At 39.2% G+C, this 21,337-nt stretch overlaps 1 protein-coding gene and 1 long non-coding RNA gene across 2 annotated transcripts in view; one reads left to right on the top strand and one right to left on the bottom strand.

Moving 5' to 3' along the window:
* The window catches only part of LOC114484573 (uncharacterized), an 81,191-nt gene that overhangs the window by 20,830 nt on the left and 39,024 nt on the right, over positions 1-21,337 (bottom strand). The window lies entirely within an intron of this gene.
* Positions 8,196-21,337, top strand: part of TRMT9B (tRNA methyltransferase 9B (putative)) — a 16,010-nt gene continuing 2,868 nt past the window's right edge. The window contains exons 1-2 of the mRNA XM_007101494.2: positions 8,196-8,373; positions 15,546-15,719. Of these exons, the coding sequence (XP_007101556.1) occupies positions 8,220-8,373; positions 15,546-15,719 (328 nt within the window). The 5' untranslated portion in view covers positions 8,196-8,219. The remainder of the gene's footprint in view (positions 8,374-15,545; positions 15,720-21,337) is intronic.

The following is a 21,337-nucleotide window of genomic DNA, read 5'->3' on the forward strand; positions in this document are numbered from 1 at the left end:
AGGCAAATTTGGATCATAATTTAGTAAACTTATAGAAAGTCAATTATCTTTATAGGTGTTTGGGGGCTATTATTCGGGGATATAGAAGAAAAGTTCCCCACCCCTGCTTTCACCCGAGTAGCTCACACATGCCTGCTGCACTACCTGAAATTCTTTTCATTCGCTACACTTTGTGACTAAGGCTTGGAACACTCTGTCCTCAGTGGCATATCTGAGAGGGTGAATGCATTTGGGCACTAACGCCTGAAGGAAAGGTGCTTAGACAGCCAGGGTGGCTGGTGACAAAGCAGCCCCTAGGTCACGGCAGGAAGGGTGAATCCCAGGGGACAGCCTTTAGCTTTGCCGCTAGCATGGAGGCTCAGACGACAACATCATCTCCTTTATGATTAAGGCAGGCTCTAAAATTGCAGAAGGAAAGATGAGATCTTTTGGCTAGTGGCTCTTTCAAGACTCTTCCTAAATGTTCTTCCTAAAAAGCCAAGCTTCGTGGCTCTCAGTGGTACAGATCGTATACCTGCATATGACTGAGAGATAACACGTTAAAATGTATACGCATATTCTGAAGACCAGAGAGAAGCTTTCCAAAGCACACCCAAATCAGTGCTTCTCAAAGAGGGACCAAGAGTGGGGTGGATGGGGAGCTCGGGGAAGTTCGGGGACCATCCCGAGAATCACTGTGTGTAATAAAGGGGTACGGTTCGTGGCACTGAGGTGCACACACGAAGGATGTGAAGACCGAGGAAAATGGTTGTGAACCATGATTGAGATTAAAGTCCATGTGCCTCATTTACAGGTGAGGAATCAGGTCCCCAGGTGTTACAGGATGGGCTTTTCCTACCGCACCAGACATCTCTTCAGACCTCACTTTACATCCTAAGACCTCTCTATTACAAAGCGCTTTCTGTCATACAAGGTCCTTTTTTTTTTTTGTTTTTAAAGTAACTCGGAGTCTTTTGATGAGCTTCATGACAGACCTGCTCTATTATGAAAAAAAGAAAAAAATAAATGTGAACAACGAAGAATAACTAGGAATACTTGTCAAAGTGACATGGAAATAGCTGATAATATGAGCAAATATTGAACAGTTAAATTGTACTGGAATGACTTAATAACGTTTAGTCATATCTCTTAAATAGTTACATTTAATTAAACCACTGGATTCAAAGTTGACTCTCAGTGCTTGTAACTTTTTGAGGAACGAGATGAAATCATCCAATTTAATTTCGGGAGCAAGTACTGTATGTTTTACAGAAAGCTGAGGAATTGATTCAGAAACTACTCTTATAGTTCTGGCGTGTTTCATATATTAACAGTTCTTTCTAATCCCTTCTTCTCTGGGTAATTTATGCATATGGCAAGAGGTCAACCTGGGCTGTAGCTGGTTCAATATTTTTATTATGTAAAATGAACTTTAGTATTTGTTTTTTTCCTAATAGGTCCTGTATTCCCTTCAAAGGCTCATACAGAGTGGTTCGTTGTGTGAAGGGCCTCGCTATTTGATTCCACTCCTACTACTCTGAGAAAATTATGAACAACAACTATCACTCTCTGAGGGTGGAAACTGCCATGAATCACAAAGACAAGAAGTAATTTTCTGTAATCACAAGATGACTCAGGTTAGTAGCTTTCAGCTATCACAGCAATTCACATAATCTGAGCATATTCGGGAAACCTAATTACTTCCAATTCCTTTAATTTAAAATTTATGACAATGTGATATAAGGTAAGCTGGAGTTTATTTTTGCACTAGGTGGAAAAAAGAATTTGAAAATAGTTGTCCAGGGTGAGTTAAAATTACAAGAATGTATTTAGTGTTTTATTAGAGAACAAAATTTGTTTCTAGCACTTAAGCATATTGTGAAATGATAGTTTTTATCATTCAAAAGGTTGCGGTATAGTTTGTACTTGAAAATAATATGTAGGTGTTACATTTGAAGTATCATATATTAACAGGTTTTAAAAAAACCTATGTATTTTATAATGAAGTCTTTTTATAATGTAAGTAAAGTCTTTGAACTGTCCAGACCAATTTGTATTTTCATTTTAGAATTATAGTTTGAATCTATCTTTGAGATTTAAAGCAGTTCTATTCTCTTTTTAAAAATATTGTATCTTCTGTGGCATTTATAACAAGAGAACAATTTACAGTTATTTATATTTGTTTTTAGTTATAAAAATGTGACTATTGGGCTTCCCTGGTGGCGCAGTGGTTGAGAGTCCGCCTGCCGATGCAGGGGACACGGGTTCGTGCCCCGGTCTGGGAGGATCCCACATGCCGCGGAGCGGCTGGGCCCGTGAGCCATGGCCGCTGAGCCTGCGTGTCTGGAGCCTGTGCTCCGCAACGGGAGAGGCCACAACAGTGAAAGGCCCGCGAACCGAAAAACGGAAACAGGCCTCTGCAAGGGAAGGAAATTATGAAACACAAAACACAACCGGGAAAGCTCAGTCTTAGCCCTGCTTCCTGAGTGCCTCTTGACTCCTACCCGGGGATTAATGATTTATGACCGAATATTTGAGGACCAGTTTATCTGGAGTAAAGCACTGTTGTCTGGCATAGGGAGCTAAGGAAACAGATCACTGATTCATTAGTTCTACAGTTAATTATTGAGTGAAGGCACTATGATATATATAAAAGAAAGATCAAATTTCAGTTCTGCCCTCCAGGAGCTTCTAATCTAGTTGGGAACATATACAAAGTTGAGAGTTCAAGATAGTATCAGGAGAAATGCTCTAAGAGTGATAGCGATAATAAATATGCAGTATATAGAAATACTGAGAGAAATTATTATTTTTATGGATAGCTATCCTTAAAGTCTTTATAGAGGAGAAAGAGGCTGAGCTAGACTTCGAAGGTAAGATTTTGGAAGGGAAGCATTTCAGATGAGAAAGAACAGCCTCCTGGCTTCAGCAAAGACCTGAATGATGAGCTATAAACAAGGCCCACTCAGGGAAAGGTGAGTAGAGTTCTTTGGGTAGAGCTGAGAATTTGAGCTGTGGCAGTTATAGGACATGGATGGAAAGCTAGACTGGGACCAGGTCATGGAGGCTTTTGAATGCCAGATGGAGGAGTACAAGCTTCATCTCATAGAGGTCTCCTGAAGGGTTTTCAACAGAGAGGGGAGATTATCAAATGCACATTATAGGAAAATTATCCAGCATCGGCATGAACTAGAGATTCTAAACTGCTTTTCTTGGGTTCATGGATGGAAATTACAAGTTACAGCCATCAGGCTAAGAATAGCACATATGCAATGTGGTCTTTGCAGTTGCCTTTTACTATAGGAGTGTATGGTGTCTCCAGCAAGTGAATATTGATTGAAAAGGAGTACTGCAACCTCTCAGCATTATGGATATATTAGAGGTGACAGGTGTGAGGAGTGGAAGGAAGGCAAGGGGGACAGAGAGACCAACTAGAAAGCTGTAAGAACAGCTCAGATACTAGGCTGTGGCAGTACAGAAAAGAAAGACGGAGAGGTGGCAAAGATGGCAGCACTATGACAACAGCTCTGATCTTCTCTTAGTCTAGCATTGGTTCCAATAGGACATTGCGTCCCACTATGTTCTGTTGCCAGAGGGCTCCAACAAGAGTCCTTTCATCTATGTGTGGCAAGTCCTCTTGGGACTCTGGTGGCCACAGCACATCTCTTCCACTGTGACACCCCCTGACGTCCATGTGGTGATCATGAAGATGCATTCAAGTCTGAAATAAAGTGCTTTGCCTGCAAACATCAAAACAAACAAGAGGAGGGATTTGTTGGGAGTATACTAAGTAGCTGATAGAATAGAAGAGCTGTAAACCAAACCTCAGGAAAGGTAAGACTTAGGAGAAACTGGAGGATACTTCCTTCAGTGATCTGACTTCAACTACCTCTTGTCAGTTTCCCAGGGGAGAGAGAATGATTGTCCTAGATTAGGTCATGTGTCCACCCCTGTCCTACGTGACTGGCAGGCTCCAGCATCACTCGAAGTCCAAAGAGAGGTGCAGTTCCTCAAAGGAAGAGTGAGTAAGCAGAAATTTTTAAAAGTATTTAATCTCTGAAATGTCTGGGATTGTAAATAATGGTCATAAATGCTTGGGCTCAGGCTTGGGGAGAGATTAAGTATTCCCTCGAATCTTAGATCTCCAAAATTACTTTTCACTACTCCCTTTGACAGATTCTCTTCTTTTTCAAACTATTGTCTTACTGTTAAATACACACACACACACACACACACGTTGACAGAAACCGCTTCCAGCAATACCTTGATGCCTTCACGCTTTCAGGTCCACAGATATTAGTGTACGTTCTCCCTGCCTCTCTCCTTTCCTTCCTTGGCTCACAATATTAAATTAAGTTTAAAAAAGTGGGATATAGAACTGTATTCTGTTTTCTTCCAATTTTGTTCTATCTACAGTAAAAAGTATTAGTATTTATAAAGAAAAAACAGGACAAACTCACATAGTAACAAGCTATCTTCTAACAGAATATGATTGATAGTTTTTACTTTTTCATTATCTAGATAGATAATCAACATCCTTTATGATGAGCTGTTTGTTCCCTTATTTTTGGCTTAAAACATGCACACTGTCCATCCATAAAGAGGAGTCACTCAGGGACCTGGGCTGATGCTTCCAGGATCGCAGAGACACACACTGGCTCGTAAAGCTTCTGCCCAGAAGTGATTCACATCTTTTCTGATCACATGTAATGGTCAAAGCAGGTCCCATGGCTTTGCCTGAATCAAGCTGGGTAGACAAGTGTTATCCTAGTTACATGCCCAGAACAGGAAAACCAAACATCTGTGACCTGTTACTGACCACCCTGTTGCTAGAAGCAAGAATGCTGGTGTTTCTCTCTTTGCTCCTCTCTCCATGGGAAACACACCAAGCCACTGACCTCTCCTATTAACTTCCTATCACTTTCTCTCCTCTTTTCCGCTTTCCAAGGAACCACTTTCCATTGCACTTAGAATAAAGTCCAAAAGAGTTCAAGTTTTTGGTGAATTACATTCTATGACTTCTCTGTCCCTTTCAAATTACTTTCTCTTCTTTCATGACTCACCAACAAGGCATCAGCTCCAAGGCCTGGAATTTGTCAGCACACAGATTAAGAAGCCTGGCTAAACCAAACCCTACCTTCCTAGCTTCAGCTTGAACCCTATGTTACTACTTTAGTACCAGTCTTACTAGCTTAGTCATATTACCGGATTCACAAGGAATTTGCATATGTGTATACTGCAGGAAATTTAAATCCACAGACTGTTGAAAATGTCCTATTGGATGGCCCCAACTCTACAAATCAATTTCATGGTCAGCTATATATTCTGCAGAATATAATCTTAAGTGTAAAATAAACAAAATGGATTTATATTGTTCACACACTTTATAATAGCTCTTTGAGGTTACTTGTTTATAGTAGAAGGAGGGCAACTTGGGGGCAAGACTTAGAGAAAGGTCTCCACGGGGTGCTGTTCAGATACTACAGATTCTGAGCTCGTAGTTGGAGCCAGATGGAGGGGAATCGAGTTTATGTTGATCGCCACTTAACATTGGCAAGTGAAATAAAGTATTAAAATTTATTTGTTTTACGGTTCTCAAGACTGTATTGCCTGATTGATTCCTTGAGGGGGGAAAGTTTTAAACAGACTTAAGTCTACTGAGATTTTGATTAAAGAGAAAAGCACTCAGTGTTTGGGTTTTTCTCATGTGTAGGCAGTTATAGCCAGCCATATGTTTACTTTGTAAATTCTAGTTGAGGGTGCAATATAAGCTGTTTCAGTTTGGGTGGAAGTTTTGTCAGACATCACAAATGAGATTTGTACTCTGTCAGGAGCTTGCCAGGTTTTTTGCAGGGACTGTGGGCAGGTCCGTAGTAATTAGGGATAACCTACTGCTAGTTTGTTTTAAGAGTAAATCCTGAAAAGCTCTTCCTCACAGTTGAGGGAATGATGGAATTAGAATATTATCATTTGGTGATAGTATTACTCAGCCATAAAAAAAGAATGAAATTCTGCCATTTGCGGCAACCTGGATGCACCTAGAGAATATTATGCTTAGTGACGTAAGTCAGAAAGAGAAAGACAAACACCATATGATTTCACTTACATGTGGAATCTAAAAATAAAACAAATGAATGTACGTAACAAAACAGAAACAGACTCACAGACATAGAGAACAAACTAGTGGTTACCAGTGGGGGAAGGGGAGGGGCAAAAGAGGGTTATGGAATTAAGAGATATAAACTACTACGTATAAAATAGATAAGCAACACGTTTACATTGTACAGCACAGGGAAATACAGTCATTATTTTGTAATAACTTTAAATAGAGTATAATCTATAAAAATATTGAATCACTATGTTGTACACCTGAAGCTAATACAATATTTTAAACCAACTATACTTCAATTAGAAAGAGGCATCAATGGATTGGATGCTAAAAGTGGTGAGTGGGATGATGAGAAATAGGATATTTACATGGTCTCAAAGTATCTCTCATATTTCTTAAATAGAATGCCGGGGAGGGGTGGCGGAGGGGTAGGCACTTTACAGTGGAGTAACTAATCAGATGCCATCTTACCCAAGTGCTTCTTACTTCCTAGAGTGGGAGTAGTGAGGGGGTGGGCATATGGAGGGAACACAGAGGCTGTGCAAGGACAATGCCTTCTCTTACCACATTCCCGTCTACAAGCTTGTGGGTGTAGGGTCCCCTCTCTTCCCACACTCTCCAGGTTACTCTCTTCTACCAAAGCCAATGTTACCCTCTGTACTCAGAGTCCATTCTGGTTGTTTGTTTGCTTGTTTGTTCATTTTTTGAAGGTCTGCTGTGTGGTAACTACTTAGGATTCAGCGTTAAGTAAGATAAGTCCTCGTTACCTAGGATCTTCCAGCCAGCGCTAGAGAAAAATATCTAACAGACTGTTACAGCCCTTGGTAATCTGTAGAGGTTGCACGGGATGCAACAGGAGTACAAGGGGCAGGACTGAGCTAGCTGGTATGCACGAGTAGGGTCAAATGGGTTCTTCAGAGATTAAAAATACTTTCATATTGATTGGTAAAAAGCCACATTCTGAGCCCTTCCCTGGGATACTACTCCTCACTCACATGCCACAAGACAATAATTAAATGATCAAACCCCAAATAAGCAGAGGCGTCTAAGAGCTGCTCTTGTGGCACTTTGCCCACTCCTTTCTGATTGCCCTTATCCTGCATGGAAGTCAGGGAAGTCTTCCTGGAGGAGGCGATGCCTATGACAAGGATGAACAGGAGTTCGCCTGGTAACGCACAGCACCCATCCAACCCCTGGGTGACACAGGCTGTGTCATGCCTGAGAAGCCACGATCACTGAGTATTACAGGTGCATCTGATGCTGGGGAAGGGCGGTGAGAAATGGCTTTAAGAGGAAAATGGAGGCCGGATCAAAAAGAGCCTTGTATGCCCCCTGAAATACCTGAACTTGATCAGACAAGCTATAAAATGCCTTTGAAGAAGTCTAAGATAAGGAAGCAACACAGTAAGACTTATGTTGTAGAAAAACAATTGTGGCATAACTGAAGGAAAGGGATTGAAGGGCAAACAAACAAACAAAAAAACTGTTTACAGCCTGTTGAAGCAATTCAGGCAAGAAATGAGGACCTTTTCTAAAACAGAATCAGTAGGATATAGAGAAATGGTTGGAATCCAACAAAATTAAAAAGGTAGAATCAATCGGGCTTTGTGATTGGATTGGAGTGCTGAGCGACGTGCTATGAAATTTTAAAATCTATATAGCATCCAATAGAACGATTTTATCCAAAGTGAACCTTTGCTAAGACCTTTGTGTATGCTTCCAAAATTAAGAACTGATCTTTCAGAGAAACATACTATAATTAGCTCATTCCCAAATGACTGTTTTCTGAAGATATGCAGGTAAGAAGGATGCATTTGCTAGCCTTTTGACAACTCTGGTGAGGTTCCAGTGAAGGCTGTGTTCTTTGCAGCTTATAAGAAAGTATAAAAACAGGGACTTCCCTGGTGGTCCAGTGGTTAAGGCTCCGTGCTTCCAGTGCAGGGGCTGTGGGTCTGATCCCTGGTCAGGGAACTAAGATCCCACATGCTGAGTGGCATGGACAGAAAAAAAAAAAAGTATAAAAGCAGCACAATCTTGGCAGTTGTAAGTTCCCAATTTTAGGAAATCTGCATCCCCATCAGCCATCTCTGCTCTGAACTGCATTCCTTGGCGTGGCCCTGTTTTCCCCAGGATGGATCATGCAGCTGCCCAGCTGGAGAAGCAGCACGTGCACGATGTGTATGAGAGCACCGCTCCTTACTTCAGCGACTTGCAGAGCAAAGCCTGGCCTCGTGTCCGCCAGTTCCTCCAGGACCAGAAGCCTGGCAGCCTCATCGCTGACATAGGTAACCCGGGGCGGTGCCACGTAATCTGAAATATATTCCATCATGCCTTTCCTTTTCAGATTCATTTTTCATTTCTATTCTAACCAGAAGTCTGAAATTGTGTCCTTGGCATGTCAGCACTTGGAATATTCACTTTATAGCAGAAATTCGTACAGTCAAGCCAGAAAGTAGAAAAGCCCCTAAAATCTACATATAGACAGTGGCAATTTTTTCAGAGCCTTCGTGCACATCCTCCCACAAAAATCAACCTGACGTTGCTTGAATAAATCAGGATTGAAATGGCCGCTTGTGAAATTGACCATTTTAAATTCAGAGTGGACTTCCCTGGTGGTGCAGTGGTTAAGAATCCGCCTGCCAGTGCAGGAGACACAGGTTCGAGCCCTGGTCCGGGAAGTCCCACATGCCGCGGAGCAACTAAGCCCGTGCGCCACAGCTACTGAGCCTGCGCGCGAGAGCCCGCGAGCCACAACTACTGAGCCCACGTGCCACAAGAACTGAAGCCCGCACGCCTAGAGCCCGTGCTCTGCAACAAGAGAAGCCACCGCGATGAGAAGCCTGCGCGCCACAAAGAAGAGCAGCCCCCGCTCGCCGCAACTAGAGAAAGCCCTCACGCAGCAACGAAGACCCAACACAGCCAAAAAATAAATAAATTAATTAATTTAAAAAATACTTTAAAAAACACTGAATGATTTTAAAAAATAATAAACTTAGAGACATTCACATTAGTGAATACAGTGTTTTGGTGGCTCACGCTGAGTAGCTCTCACGCCTTCTACAGAAGAGCCAGAATTGTGAGATTATAGAAGAGGTCCTATAACCTCTTATGAATCTCATGGATCCTCTCCCTTAACTATTCCTTGGGGGTCTTATTATTAGAGCATATCTTTAATTAGATCATATCTTCATAATCAAGCAAACAATGATTTGCTTGGAGGACTTTGGCTCAGTATCTTTTGGAATCCAGAAGTGGTAAATCACAGCCCAGGAGATCTAAGATTAAGTTTTAAGACATGGTAGGATTCCTATTTGAAGCATGCCCACTTAAAACTGCTTTCTAGCAATTACATGCATACGGCACCGTAAGAATAGTAAGTCTACAGTTACAAGTTCCATCTAATTTCACATTCACTCTAAATTTGGTAAGAGAAACAGACGTGCCCAGGGCTTTTGGCTTGTTAAAGATGGTGCAAGCAGTGTAGAATCTGGGGAAGGGGTACATGTCATGTAGAAGTGGAGAGTCTTTAAAAACATCTCTATCATGTCAACTTAAAAAAAAATCTGGTTTCATAAAATGCAGTGAGTTTGGAACTCTTACCACTCATAATATAAGCAAAGTACCAGAATCTTAAATCAATTGGGAGGAAAAGGTTTGGGGACAACAGAATATATATGCTACTTTCTCATACCTTACACCAAAAATTCCAAATGGAGCAAAGATTTAAGTATAGGAAAATGAATTCATTAAAGGACTAGATGATGACTGTATAATTTTTAAAAATATTCTCAAAAGCAAAAGGCCTCTCAATGCATGATACAAAAAAAGGGAGAAGTCATAAAATAAAATACAGTTGATTGTCATTATCCACAGTAGTTACGTTCTATAAAGTTTCCGTGAACCCTGAATTAGTGAATACTGAGTTATTGCCCTAGGGGAAATACTGGATTAGGTTCCTAGGAGCCTGTGGTCACAATATTTTTGTGAACTGATCAATACCTAACCTTGTTTCATGTGTGTTTCTGTTTAAAGCTTTACACACATGCGCTGCCAGTACAGACTTGGGCACTGCAAATAAATTTTAGCAATTAGGTGAAGAGGCAGATACAGAGTCTGTGAGTAATGAGGATTAACTGCATTGGTATTTTTGACAACATACAATTTAAAAGGTTCCACAAGGCAAATTTCTAGACAAATATATAAATGAAGTAAAAAACCAAAAACAAACTAGGTAAAAATATCTGCAATATATCTGACAGAAAAATAGACAATTTTCTTACTCTATGGAGCCTTCTTCAAAGTTAGTATGAAAAAGACCAACAACCCCCCTGCAAAATGATGAAACCATATGAACAAACAGTTCAAAAATGGGGAGAATACAAATTGCTTAAAATAGTTTTGATAGGTAATCCATTTAAATGGCTTAACAACAAGGTACAAAAAAATGCACAGTGAAAAATATTCTCTCATCCCAGTCTTCCAGCACCAAGTAACCCACATCAGAGGCACCACGCTCTTAGCTTCTTGTATAATCTTCTTGAGGTATTTCACATAATTATAAGCATATTTGTGCATATAAGTGTGTGCATGGGTGGATTTCCCTTTTTCAATCACACAAATTAGTATGTTATACAAACTGCTATACACCTAGCTCTTGTTCCTTTTAATATATTGAGATCACTCCATGTTTGTTCTCATAGAGCTGCTAACTATTAAAAGCTGCATAGCCTTCTATGCTAATAACACCATACCAACAGATATGTATGTTGTTTGCTACATTTTGCTACTACAAATTATGGCACAAATAATATTCTTTAAGTACTGCTGTGCAAATCAATAATTATATCTAGTAAATGTTATTTTACCCATTTGTATCTTTTGATTTTTGTACTATTTACACTTTTTACCATTCAATAAGTAAATAAGAATATTTTGATTATACAGTGAAAGACAAGTTTTAAAATAAAATTGAAATTAAGAAGAAATCAATGAAAAGGAAAGAAAGAAGCCCAAAGGGATTAGTAGAAAAAAAAGGAAGTAGAACAATACGACTATCTCCAAAAGGAAATTTTTTTCTTTCTAGGTTTTCCACTTAGGTAAAATAATCAACAGTTTAATTTGACTTGTTATTAGATTAGCAATTTATAATTAATGACTAATAAAACTTTGCATAGGTAATAAACATGCAGAGGTAATAGGGTTCTAGCTGCCCATACAGGAATTATCTAGCCGTTCAGCTATTTTAGTGGTGCGATTTTTTTATTGGCTAAATTTTACTAAGCACATCACCCCACTCCCAGCTGATCTGCTGAGGTGTGTGATAATGGCTCCTGATGGAACCTAACTCTTCAGGGCAGATATCAGGAATGAAGTGAGCAGGAACTGTACTTTAAATATAAAGAGCTTTGATGATTCAAAGACAGCAGAAATGCAAAGTACCCTCAGGAAATCCTGTGATCTTTGCAATTAAGGCAATACCTTTTCCTGAAATGGGCTAGTAAATTAAGGTCATTAGAAGATGGTGCATGCCAGGGATAAACGGGGAGTTTGGGACTGACATATACACATTACTATATATAAAATAGATAAATAATAAGACCCTGTTATACAACACAGAGAACTCTACTCAATACTCTGTAATGGCCCATATGGGAAAAGAATCTAAAAAAAAAAAGAGTGGATATATGTATACGATGTATACGTATAACTAATTCACTTTGCTGTACAGCAGAAAGTAACACAACATTGTAAATCAGCTATACTCCAAAAATTTTTTTTTAATAAAATAAAAGGGGCTTCCCTGGTGGCGCAGTGGTTGAGAATCTGCCTGCCAATGCAGGGGACACGGGTTCGATCCCTGGTCTGGGAGGATCCCACATGCCGCGGAGCAACTGGGCCCGTGAGCCGCAACTACTGAGCCTGCGCGTCTGGAGCCTGTGCTCCGCAACAAGAGAGGCCGCGAGAGCCCGTGCACCGTGATGAAGAGTGGCCCCCGCTCGCCGCAACTGGAGAAAGCCCTCGCACAGAAACGAAGATCCAACACAGCCAAAAATAAATAAATAAATTTAAAAAAAATAAAATAAAACTGAACCACATTTGGTTAACCAAACCATTTTATTATAACCTTATCCCTATATATATAAAACCCATATTTCTCTCAATTCAAGAAAGTATTAAACTAATAAATTATGAATAAAAATGGACTGTAACATTAAAAAAAAAAGATGATACATGGAGGGTGTTCTGTGGTTTGAGGGCTTTACTTGGATTAGTTTAGGAAGCAGAATAAAGACTAGAACTAGATTCTTTTTTGAGCAAGGTGACCTTTTTACCTGACATCAGAGACAACTATCCTAATAGTATTGAAATTTTTATTTTTGTATACATAACTAAAATTAATTTTTTAATAATTAAAATTATTTTAACTCTCAATTATTTATTCCCATATTCTGTGGTCAGACTTCATTTGCTAAGTTATTCTCTAATTACCATTCCTTCTCTGAGTCAATAAAAATTTAGAGCTCCTACTAAGTGGCAGGCACCAGGCCTGCAGAATAAAACATATTGCCTCATCTCTGACTTCAAAAGATGTACATTAAAGGAGAAATAAATAGGCTATATTCTTCCTTTTCCCATAGGAAAAGAGAATTCTCTTTCAGATAAGGTCTTAGCAAAAAACTCTTAATTTATAAAATGTAGTTCTTTCTGCAAACTTCAGAGGGAACATTCAGATTAATTATTTCTAGCAAATACTCGCCCACCATGGGCCAAAATATCTTGTTGAATTGAGGCAATTATCAGTTTTCTTCCTTAGCTGTAGTGAGGTGCAGAATACAAAATAGAGGGGAACGGAAGCATGCAGACACTTGCTGTTGTATCTCTGCAGTACTACAGAAGGTTATCATTAATTGAGATTTTGTAAAGGAGCATGACTGTTGTGTACAGGAGCTGCAGTATCAAAAATGTTCTGATTTACTTCTTGCATGTTTAAGATAATGGGGTGACTAGGCTTGGCAGTATTCTTGATTTCCTCATTAGGATAAAATCTACCCTCTCTAGCACCTCAGTGTCTGCACTTAGAAAATGGATAATTGCATCATATTCAGGAGTTCCATTACTATCCTTAAAAATGAATACCATTAGAAATGAATACAGGAGACTTCCCTGGCAGTCCAGTGGTTAGGACTCGGTGCTTTCACTGCCATGGCCCCGGGTTCAATCCCTGGTCGGGGAATTAAGATCCCACAGGCCTCGCGGCATGGCTGCAAATTAAAAAAAAAGAGAGAAACAAATACAGAATATCAAAGGTGTCAGGGGCACTGGAAACGTTTCAGGAGATGATGAGATCTGAAAAGACCTCAGTTTCCTCATTGTTACCAGATGCTCTCTGAACACGTCCCTCTAGCTCCAATGTTCTATGAACCTGTTTTTATTAGTATCTTTGAAGTAATTTTCCCTTTCATTTCTCTAAATGTATCCCCTGAGCCAGTTCAAAACAGCAAAAAAATTTACAGGGTTATTTTTCTTAAAATATAAGCATTGTCTTTGAAATGTTCAGGATTTCAATTTTAAAATACTTTGTGAATTATATTTTCCCCATGATTGCCCTCAAATATTGGATCCTTTTTTGCAAAAGCATTCTTAGGAACAGTGGCTATGAGATCTAAAATATTTCCAAGACCTCAATCATTTACATTGAAATAATGAAGCTGGAAATCTTATTTTTTATTCACAAGCTCTCCACTGTCTTAGCTGGCATCAATGAATCTTAATTATGCTTCTAGTGTCTCATAATTTTGAATAGCACCTATTAAGGAGGAGTTATCAAAGAGTGTTGCGATGTATTTCAAAAGCAGCAAACTAATCATCTTTGAATAGTGGTAGATATTTTTCAGGCAAAAAAATTTAGAGCTAATGCCATCAGGTAGGGATATCAACTCTAATGACATCTTTAAATATTTCTGAAAAAAAGAAATAGAAGATATGTCTGTGCTAGAATAAAATACTAGGTACTAGATCACAGAAGCCTGTTTCAAGATGATTATTCCTTTAAGTTACTACCTTCTTCACCATAATATCTGTGAGATCTGACTGATCTAAATCTTTGGGCTGTGTAACTCTTGAATTACTTGGGTCTCTGCCACCAGAACGTAAATGTCAAAAATGGTCTATTTAAGGGACTTCCCTGGTGGTCCGGTGGTTAAGACTCCGAGCTCCCAATGCAGGAGGCCCAGGTTTGATCCCTGGTCAGGGAACTAGATCCTGCATGCCGCATCTAAAGATCCCGCGTGCCACAACCAAGACCTGGTGCAGCCAAATAAACAAATAAATATTTTTTTTTTAAATGGTCTATTTAAGAAAAAATAGTTCTTTGTCAGAGTTGTATTCAGAGTTAATAGAGATCATTTAAAACCTAGCACTGACAACAGATTGGATAAAAAGATGCTGAAATCCTTTTTTCATTCAAATTCAAATTTTAAATTTTTGAAAGGCCTGTTTTATTGTGTAAGTTATTTTATCTATACCCATTGAAAAGTTGTTGACAGTAGTCTGTTTTACATAGCCAGCAAGTGATGAAGGTTTGGCAAGATAACACAAGAATAAATGCCCAGAACATGTAGACCTAAACATAATGAAATATGTGTGTGAAGGTAACTTTTGTAAAGAGACTGGACCTTGTCACTAGGATACTAGGGAACTATTATTCTCTGCTGGAGGCCAGCTGACATTTCTTGATTGTGCTATCCTGTTAAGAAAGCCCTATGGACATGACCTCATTAAATATTCAATAAATAATATTTCTTTTTCCCATTTTCGTTTCCTCTTATCTCCTATATAAAAACATGTATGTGCTCTCTGAAGGCTTTTCTTTTTGTTTTTGGTGTACCTTCAATCCATGTTGTGTTCTGTCTTGGTTATTTAATACAGGCAGACCTCATTTTATTGCACTTCCCAGATACTTTATTGTGTTTTGTACCAACTAGAGGTTTGTGGCAACCCTGCACTGAGCCAGTCTATTGGTGCTATTTTTCCAACACCATTTGCTCACTTCGTGTCTCTGTGTCACATTTTGGTAATTCTCACAGTATTTCAAACCCTCCACCAGCAAAAACATTATGACTTGCTGCAGGCTCAGATGATGTTTAACATTTTTTAGCAATACACTGTTTTAAAATTAAGGTGTGTACATTGTTTTTGTAGACATAATGCCGTTGGACACTGAACAGACCACAGTATAGTGTAAATGTAACTTTTAAATGCACTGAGAAGCCAAAAGAGTAATGTGACTCACTTCATTGTAACATTCGCTTTCTTGCAATGGTCTGGAATGGGAACCGCAGCATCTCCGAGGTTTGCCTGTATCAAGTTATTTCTATTCCCTGTGATAAGACAAAGTAACCGATAATGTTCCACTTTCCATTAAGGACAGCGTGTAACACAGGTTTTTCTCTTACAGGTTGTGGAACTGGAAAGTATCTTAAAGTGAACAGCCAGGTACATACCCTGGGCTGTGACTACTGTGCGCCATTGGTAGAGATTGCCCGGAGTAGAGGATGTGAAGTCATGGTATGTGACAACCTTAATCTCCCCTTTAGGGATCAGGGCTTCGACGCCATCATCTCCATAGGAGGTAAGGCAGCCCCGTCACACATGCACTCTTCACCATGAGAATAACGTTACCTGGTTGAAGCTGCTCTCACAACTCAACATCCATTCTTTGTAGAAAGATCTATGTAATTCATTTTATCTAATTTTTAAAAATATTGCAACTGAACAATTTAACTAAGTTCAAATGTACTTATGGTGGTACATACGATTGTTTTAACTAGTTCAACCCTCAAACTGTTGTTTTCTTCTTTTTGATGACTCATTCCAATTTCTTTCACTTACGAGTAAGAAAGTATTGGAGGAATTGTACTCATTGAAAATAGTACTTTGTTCTATTGAAATGAAGCCAGATTCTTTCAACGTGAAGTAGCTGTTTAGAAGTCATATTACCTTTTCCAGGCCACGGGTGTGCCCTTTATTAGCAGAATATTGTAGGACTAAGGCACTGAATGTCACTGGAAGGATGTGTCACCAACCTGCCACTCACCGTACACAAGTCGCTGGGGAAGATGGTCCCACCTGGTCCCAGATTGCATTGTTTTTATAGTGCCACTCTGCTCTCTTACTGCCAGAGATTGTTCGTAAATCTGGGGAATACAAGCCTCATATTCTCCCAACAAGTGTGCCCGTAAAATATACATGCCAAACATGAAAAGAAACAGCAAAAATCCATGCTTGAAATATACACAGGTAAGGGTCATTTTACTCCATACATATAGTCCTGAAACTTAGTGTGTTAGTCATATTTAAGTATGCTGGGGAATCATGTTATTTAAGGAAATCTTGTGGCAAATCCTTTCCCAAAGTGAAAAATCTTTTGCAGGGCAAATTATTTTCCCCAACACACTTAAAGAAAATTAATGTATTTGAATATAACAAGCTTTATGAAAGCAAGGTGAATCTATATAAAACTGACTGCCAGATAAACATATGGAATAAGACTGTTTGCTCCGTCCTGGAATAAGTGAGAAATTGGTATTTCCACCATTAGCTGGGGACTGTATCTTTGCATAGTGAGGGGATGCCGGCTTGGATGCCATAACCTTGGAGCTAGTTAGGACTGGCAGGAGGTGGTTGTCATGGAAACCTGCTCTTTGACAGCCCTACTTCTTCGCGTTTGAACCTGTTAAGTCCATTTGGTTTTAAGCATTAAGAGAAGGGATTATTGTTGAACCAAGCAACGCTATACAATGCTCTGAATCTTTAGTAGGAAGAATTTTTGGTTTGGTCATATGCCACCTAAAGAACCAGAAATTGGAGGGAGGTCAGAGAAGTGTATTTTTTTGCTCTTCTATTGTTTACTTTAGTTGTAGAGGCTATACAGCTGGCTACCTACAAAGAGGCTGTGCTGTTGAACCACTGTTGCAGGCGTGGGGTTACTGACCAACTTTCTTACTTTGGGGAAATGCTCCATGTTGCACATGGTTAAGTCCTTCTTTTCTTTCAGTTTAAGTCTCCTGCCCACAGAGGAAATGGAGCACACCTGGTTGCCATCTTCCAATGAAAAATGCTTCCTTAGGTGGACACCCAGCATGTGTTTTTATGAACTGTAACTATAAATTAATGTGGTGCAGTCAATTTCCAATTAGATTTTACATTTAGAACTATATTATGAGAACTTTCAATAAGCCGTCTCTCCTATGTCCATATATATTTACTTCCCTATTTAGAATTCTGTATGTTGGCATTTCTTGCTTAACATGAAGCAATATAGTTTTAAATATACAGTTTTCCATGTCACTTAATAATGAGACGGTAAGCGTCATACCTAATTATACATTCCTTATGTTTTACTCACAGATTACAAAAAGAAACAGTCTTTCTGCTTAGTTTTAGAATAGTATGACGTGTCTGGAGAGCTGATTCACTTTGTTATACAGCAGAAACTAACACACCATTGTAAAGCAATCATACTCCAATAAAGATGTTAAAAAAAAAAGAATAGTATGACCAAAATTTTATAAAAATTTGTTCATCTATTGAAATACTGTCAACCAACTATTCGTGCCAGCGGTTCTCAACTTGCAGTTACACTGTCCCCCTCCCCGCCTCAGGCGATGGCTGTCAATGTCTGGAGACATTTTTGGTTGTCACAACCGGGCATGTGTATGTGCTGCTGTCATCTAGTTGCTGCCTCCCCAGCTCCCACAAGAAAGAATCATCTAGCTTGTTTACAAACGCCGACAATGCTGAGGTTGAACAATTCTGCTTCATGCTAAACCCACGGATTCTGAATGCTTCCAGTTAGATGAGACAAACACCCTTGAAAAATTAAATAACAATACATCATAAAATCCCAAGATGTAACAGGACTTTAAAGATGATCTTGTGTAATTTCTGATTCTGGAGTCCAGTCATTGAATTCTACCTACCCACTTGTTCAATTCAACACCCTATCCTACAGGATACATCTACTGAGTACTACTTTTGCCTTTAAATTGTGGTTATGATTTTTAAACAACAGGGGACATTTTTATCCTTTAAAATTCAACACAGTTTCCTGACATTGATAAAATTCATATAAATATATGTTTAGGTCCCATTTGGGTTACATTTACAATGTTTCTTAATAGAACATGTATGCATAGGCATGTATAATACATTTTATATGTAATGAAAACTTCATTTGTAAACTTTTTCTTTTTCAAAAGCATTTGGCTTAAAAGTCACTTAGTATTATATGTTAAATATAAATATAAAATATAATATGAAAGATTCAGATATTTCCTGGGTGAAATTACGGTACTAAAATGGATTATCACATAACAAATATTTCAGGAATGAAAAATATAAAGATGTTCTTCCTTAAAAACAAAACTTCTGGGGACTTCCCTGGTGGTCCAGTGGCTAAGATTCCACACTCCCACTGCAGGGGCCCCGGGTTTGATCCCTGGTCAGGGAACTAGATCCCACATGCCGCAACTAAAGATCCTGCATGCTGCAACTAAGACCCAGCACAGCCAAATACATAAATAAATATTTAAAAAAAAAACAACTTCTGAAGCCAAGAATCCTGAAATGTTGAAGACCTATAAATCTGATAAAAAGAAATTACTGTATTAAAATAGTCCTGGTTTAATGGCGTTTTTTGTTTAATGGCCAAAACACAAGAATACAGTCACTTCTCATTATTCACCGTGGTTCTGTTCTGTAATGTCCCATGAACACTGAATTAACAAATACTGAACCATTGTTCCCAGGGGAAATACAGGATTAGGTTCTTGTGAGCCTCTGGTCACAATACTTTTGTCAACTAATCAACACGTCATCTTGTTTTATGTGCGTATCTGTTTAAAGATGACTTATTTAATTTTGAACTCATGCCAGCAGCACTATAACACCCCAAAGGAGCTCATCTAACGCACATATTTTCTCTGTAAGGCACATCGCAGCCCTACGGCTTACGCACCCTAGACAGCACTTCCACCCGGTGCTGGGGCAGGGCTGTGAGGGATCGTCAACAGAGAGACCACCAGCAAACACCAAAATGCGAAAACACACGGCACGAAACAGACTGTGAAAAGGACACTTGTTGACAGCACCAGAGCTGAGACAGGAAGGCAGGGCATCTCCTTGCTGGACCCCAGCTGGGAATGTGTGCCTTGGGAGGCTCAACTTTTTGGCTGTTCTGCGCATGTCAAGGAATGACTACGAAAATGCTGAGCGTACTGAGTTCTGAAGTCACAAGACAATTTTAGCAAGTAGGCAAATTTGCAGATACAGAATCCACAGAGGACGAGGATCACCTGCTAGAAAACACACCCATGGAAGTTCCAGAGTGAATGAGGTGCAAGTTATGGGGGACATTAACGGCCAGGAGTAGTCATAGATGTGAACGTTAGTACTGTCCTAAGTCTTACTCAGTCCTGACTTCTCTGCCCCCTTTTAGCTCATTGACCATGCCACTACTTCGAGAAGTGTAAGCTTTCAAACTGACCATTATAAAGGGCCCTTTATTTGGGGATGGGGACTGGGGAGAACAGCCTGACACCTAGTGAAGTAAAATAATTGGTCAAAGATCACAAGGCTGGTCACTGGTAGATCTAGGACAAAATACACTGGTGCCCTGTTCTTTAAATGCATTTGAACCTAATACCTCTTGCACTGCTGCATGGTACAGTAAGAGAAACCAGGGTTTGCGCACTGCTGATAGGAAAGCAAACCTGATTGGGAACAATACAAAGTGTGCCTCTTGTATAATCTTCCTTTGACGCCTTTAGCCATATAATCATCTCATTTTAGGCATTTACTATCTCTCTGTGGCAGGTAAACTAAAGAGATTTATTTGCCTGAAACCATTACTAACCTCTGGATTATGCTGAGGTTACAGGAGCTGTTTCATCTTCTCTGTTCCCTCACTACTCATATCTGAGCAGTAGTGTCCAGACTTTACTGAGAGCTAATTTCCTACCTGAGATAAGTGATAGGCATATGTGTGGAAAAATAATGTAATGTTTTCTCTTGACACAGTGTGATTAAACTCTAGAAGCTAACAGACTAGTGCTTTCTATATACTGTTTGATAAAAATATGCCTAATAACCCACCTAAGACTAGATACAGGCAGTCCTGCTTGACTCTCACTTTAACTTTGCAAAGACTGCAAGTAAAATGATGACCTATAAGCTGCTTTTTCTTAAGTATACACAACAATTTCATATTATATTAACATTATTAAAAACTATAAGCAATCATTACTACATATCAAAATTGCATCATACTAAGTGAAGTCAGTCAAAGACAAATATGTGATATCACTTATGTGTAGAATTTTTTAAAAAAATGATACAAATGAACTTATTTACAAAACAGAAACAGATTCACAGATTTAGAAAACGAACTTCTGGTTACCGAGGCGGGGAAGGGTGGGGAGAGGAATAGTTAGGGAGTTCAGGATCGACATGTACACACTGCCATGCTTTAAGATAGATGACCAGCAAGGTATATATACCTTGTGTATAGCACAGGGAATTCTGCTCAAATATTCTGTAATAAATAACCTAGATGGGAAAAGAATTTGAAAAAGAATAGATACATGTTTATGTATAATCACTTTGCTGTACACCTGAAACAAACACAATATTGTTGATCAACTATACTCCAATATAAAATTTAAAAAAAGAAAGTATACCGCTTTCTTTACCATTCTTCAACCCAGAAAACAGTTGTGATATAATTCTAATAAAAATCTTTATTTAGGAAAAAAAATTCATCATTTTTTGGGGGGGAGGGTTTATTTTTTTTATTTTTTATTTTTTTTATTGGAGTATAATTGCTTTACAATGGTGTGTTAGTTTCTGCTTTACAACAAAGTGGATCAGTTATACATATACATATGTTCCCATATCTCTGCCCTCTTGCGTCTCCCTCCCTCCCACCCTCCCTATCCCACCCCTCTAGGTGGTCACAAAGCACCGAGCTGATCTCCCTGTGCTATGCGGCTGCTTCCCACTAGCTATCCACCCTACGTTTGGTAGTGTATATATGTCCATGCCACTCTCTCACTTCGTCACAGCTTACCCTTCCCCCTCCCCATATCCTCAAGTCCATGCTCTAGTAGGTCTGTGTTTTATTCCCATCCTACCCCTAGTCTCTTCATGACATTTTTTTTCTTAGATTCCATATACATGTGTTAGCATACG

This window comes from Physeter macrocephalus, chromosome 20 (genome assembly GCF_002837175.3).
Source record: "Physeter macrocephalus isolate SW-GA chromosome 20, ASM283717v5, whole genome shotgun sequence".
Classification (NCBI taxonomy): domain Eukaryota; kingdom Metazoa; phylum Chordata; class Mammalia; order Artiodactyla; family Physeteridae; genus Physeter; species Physeter macrocephalus.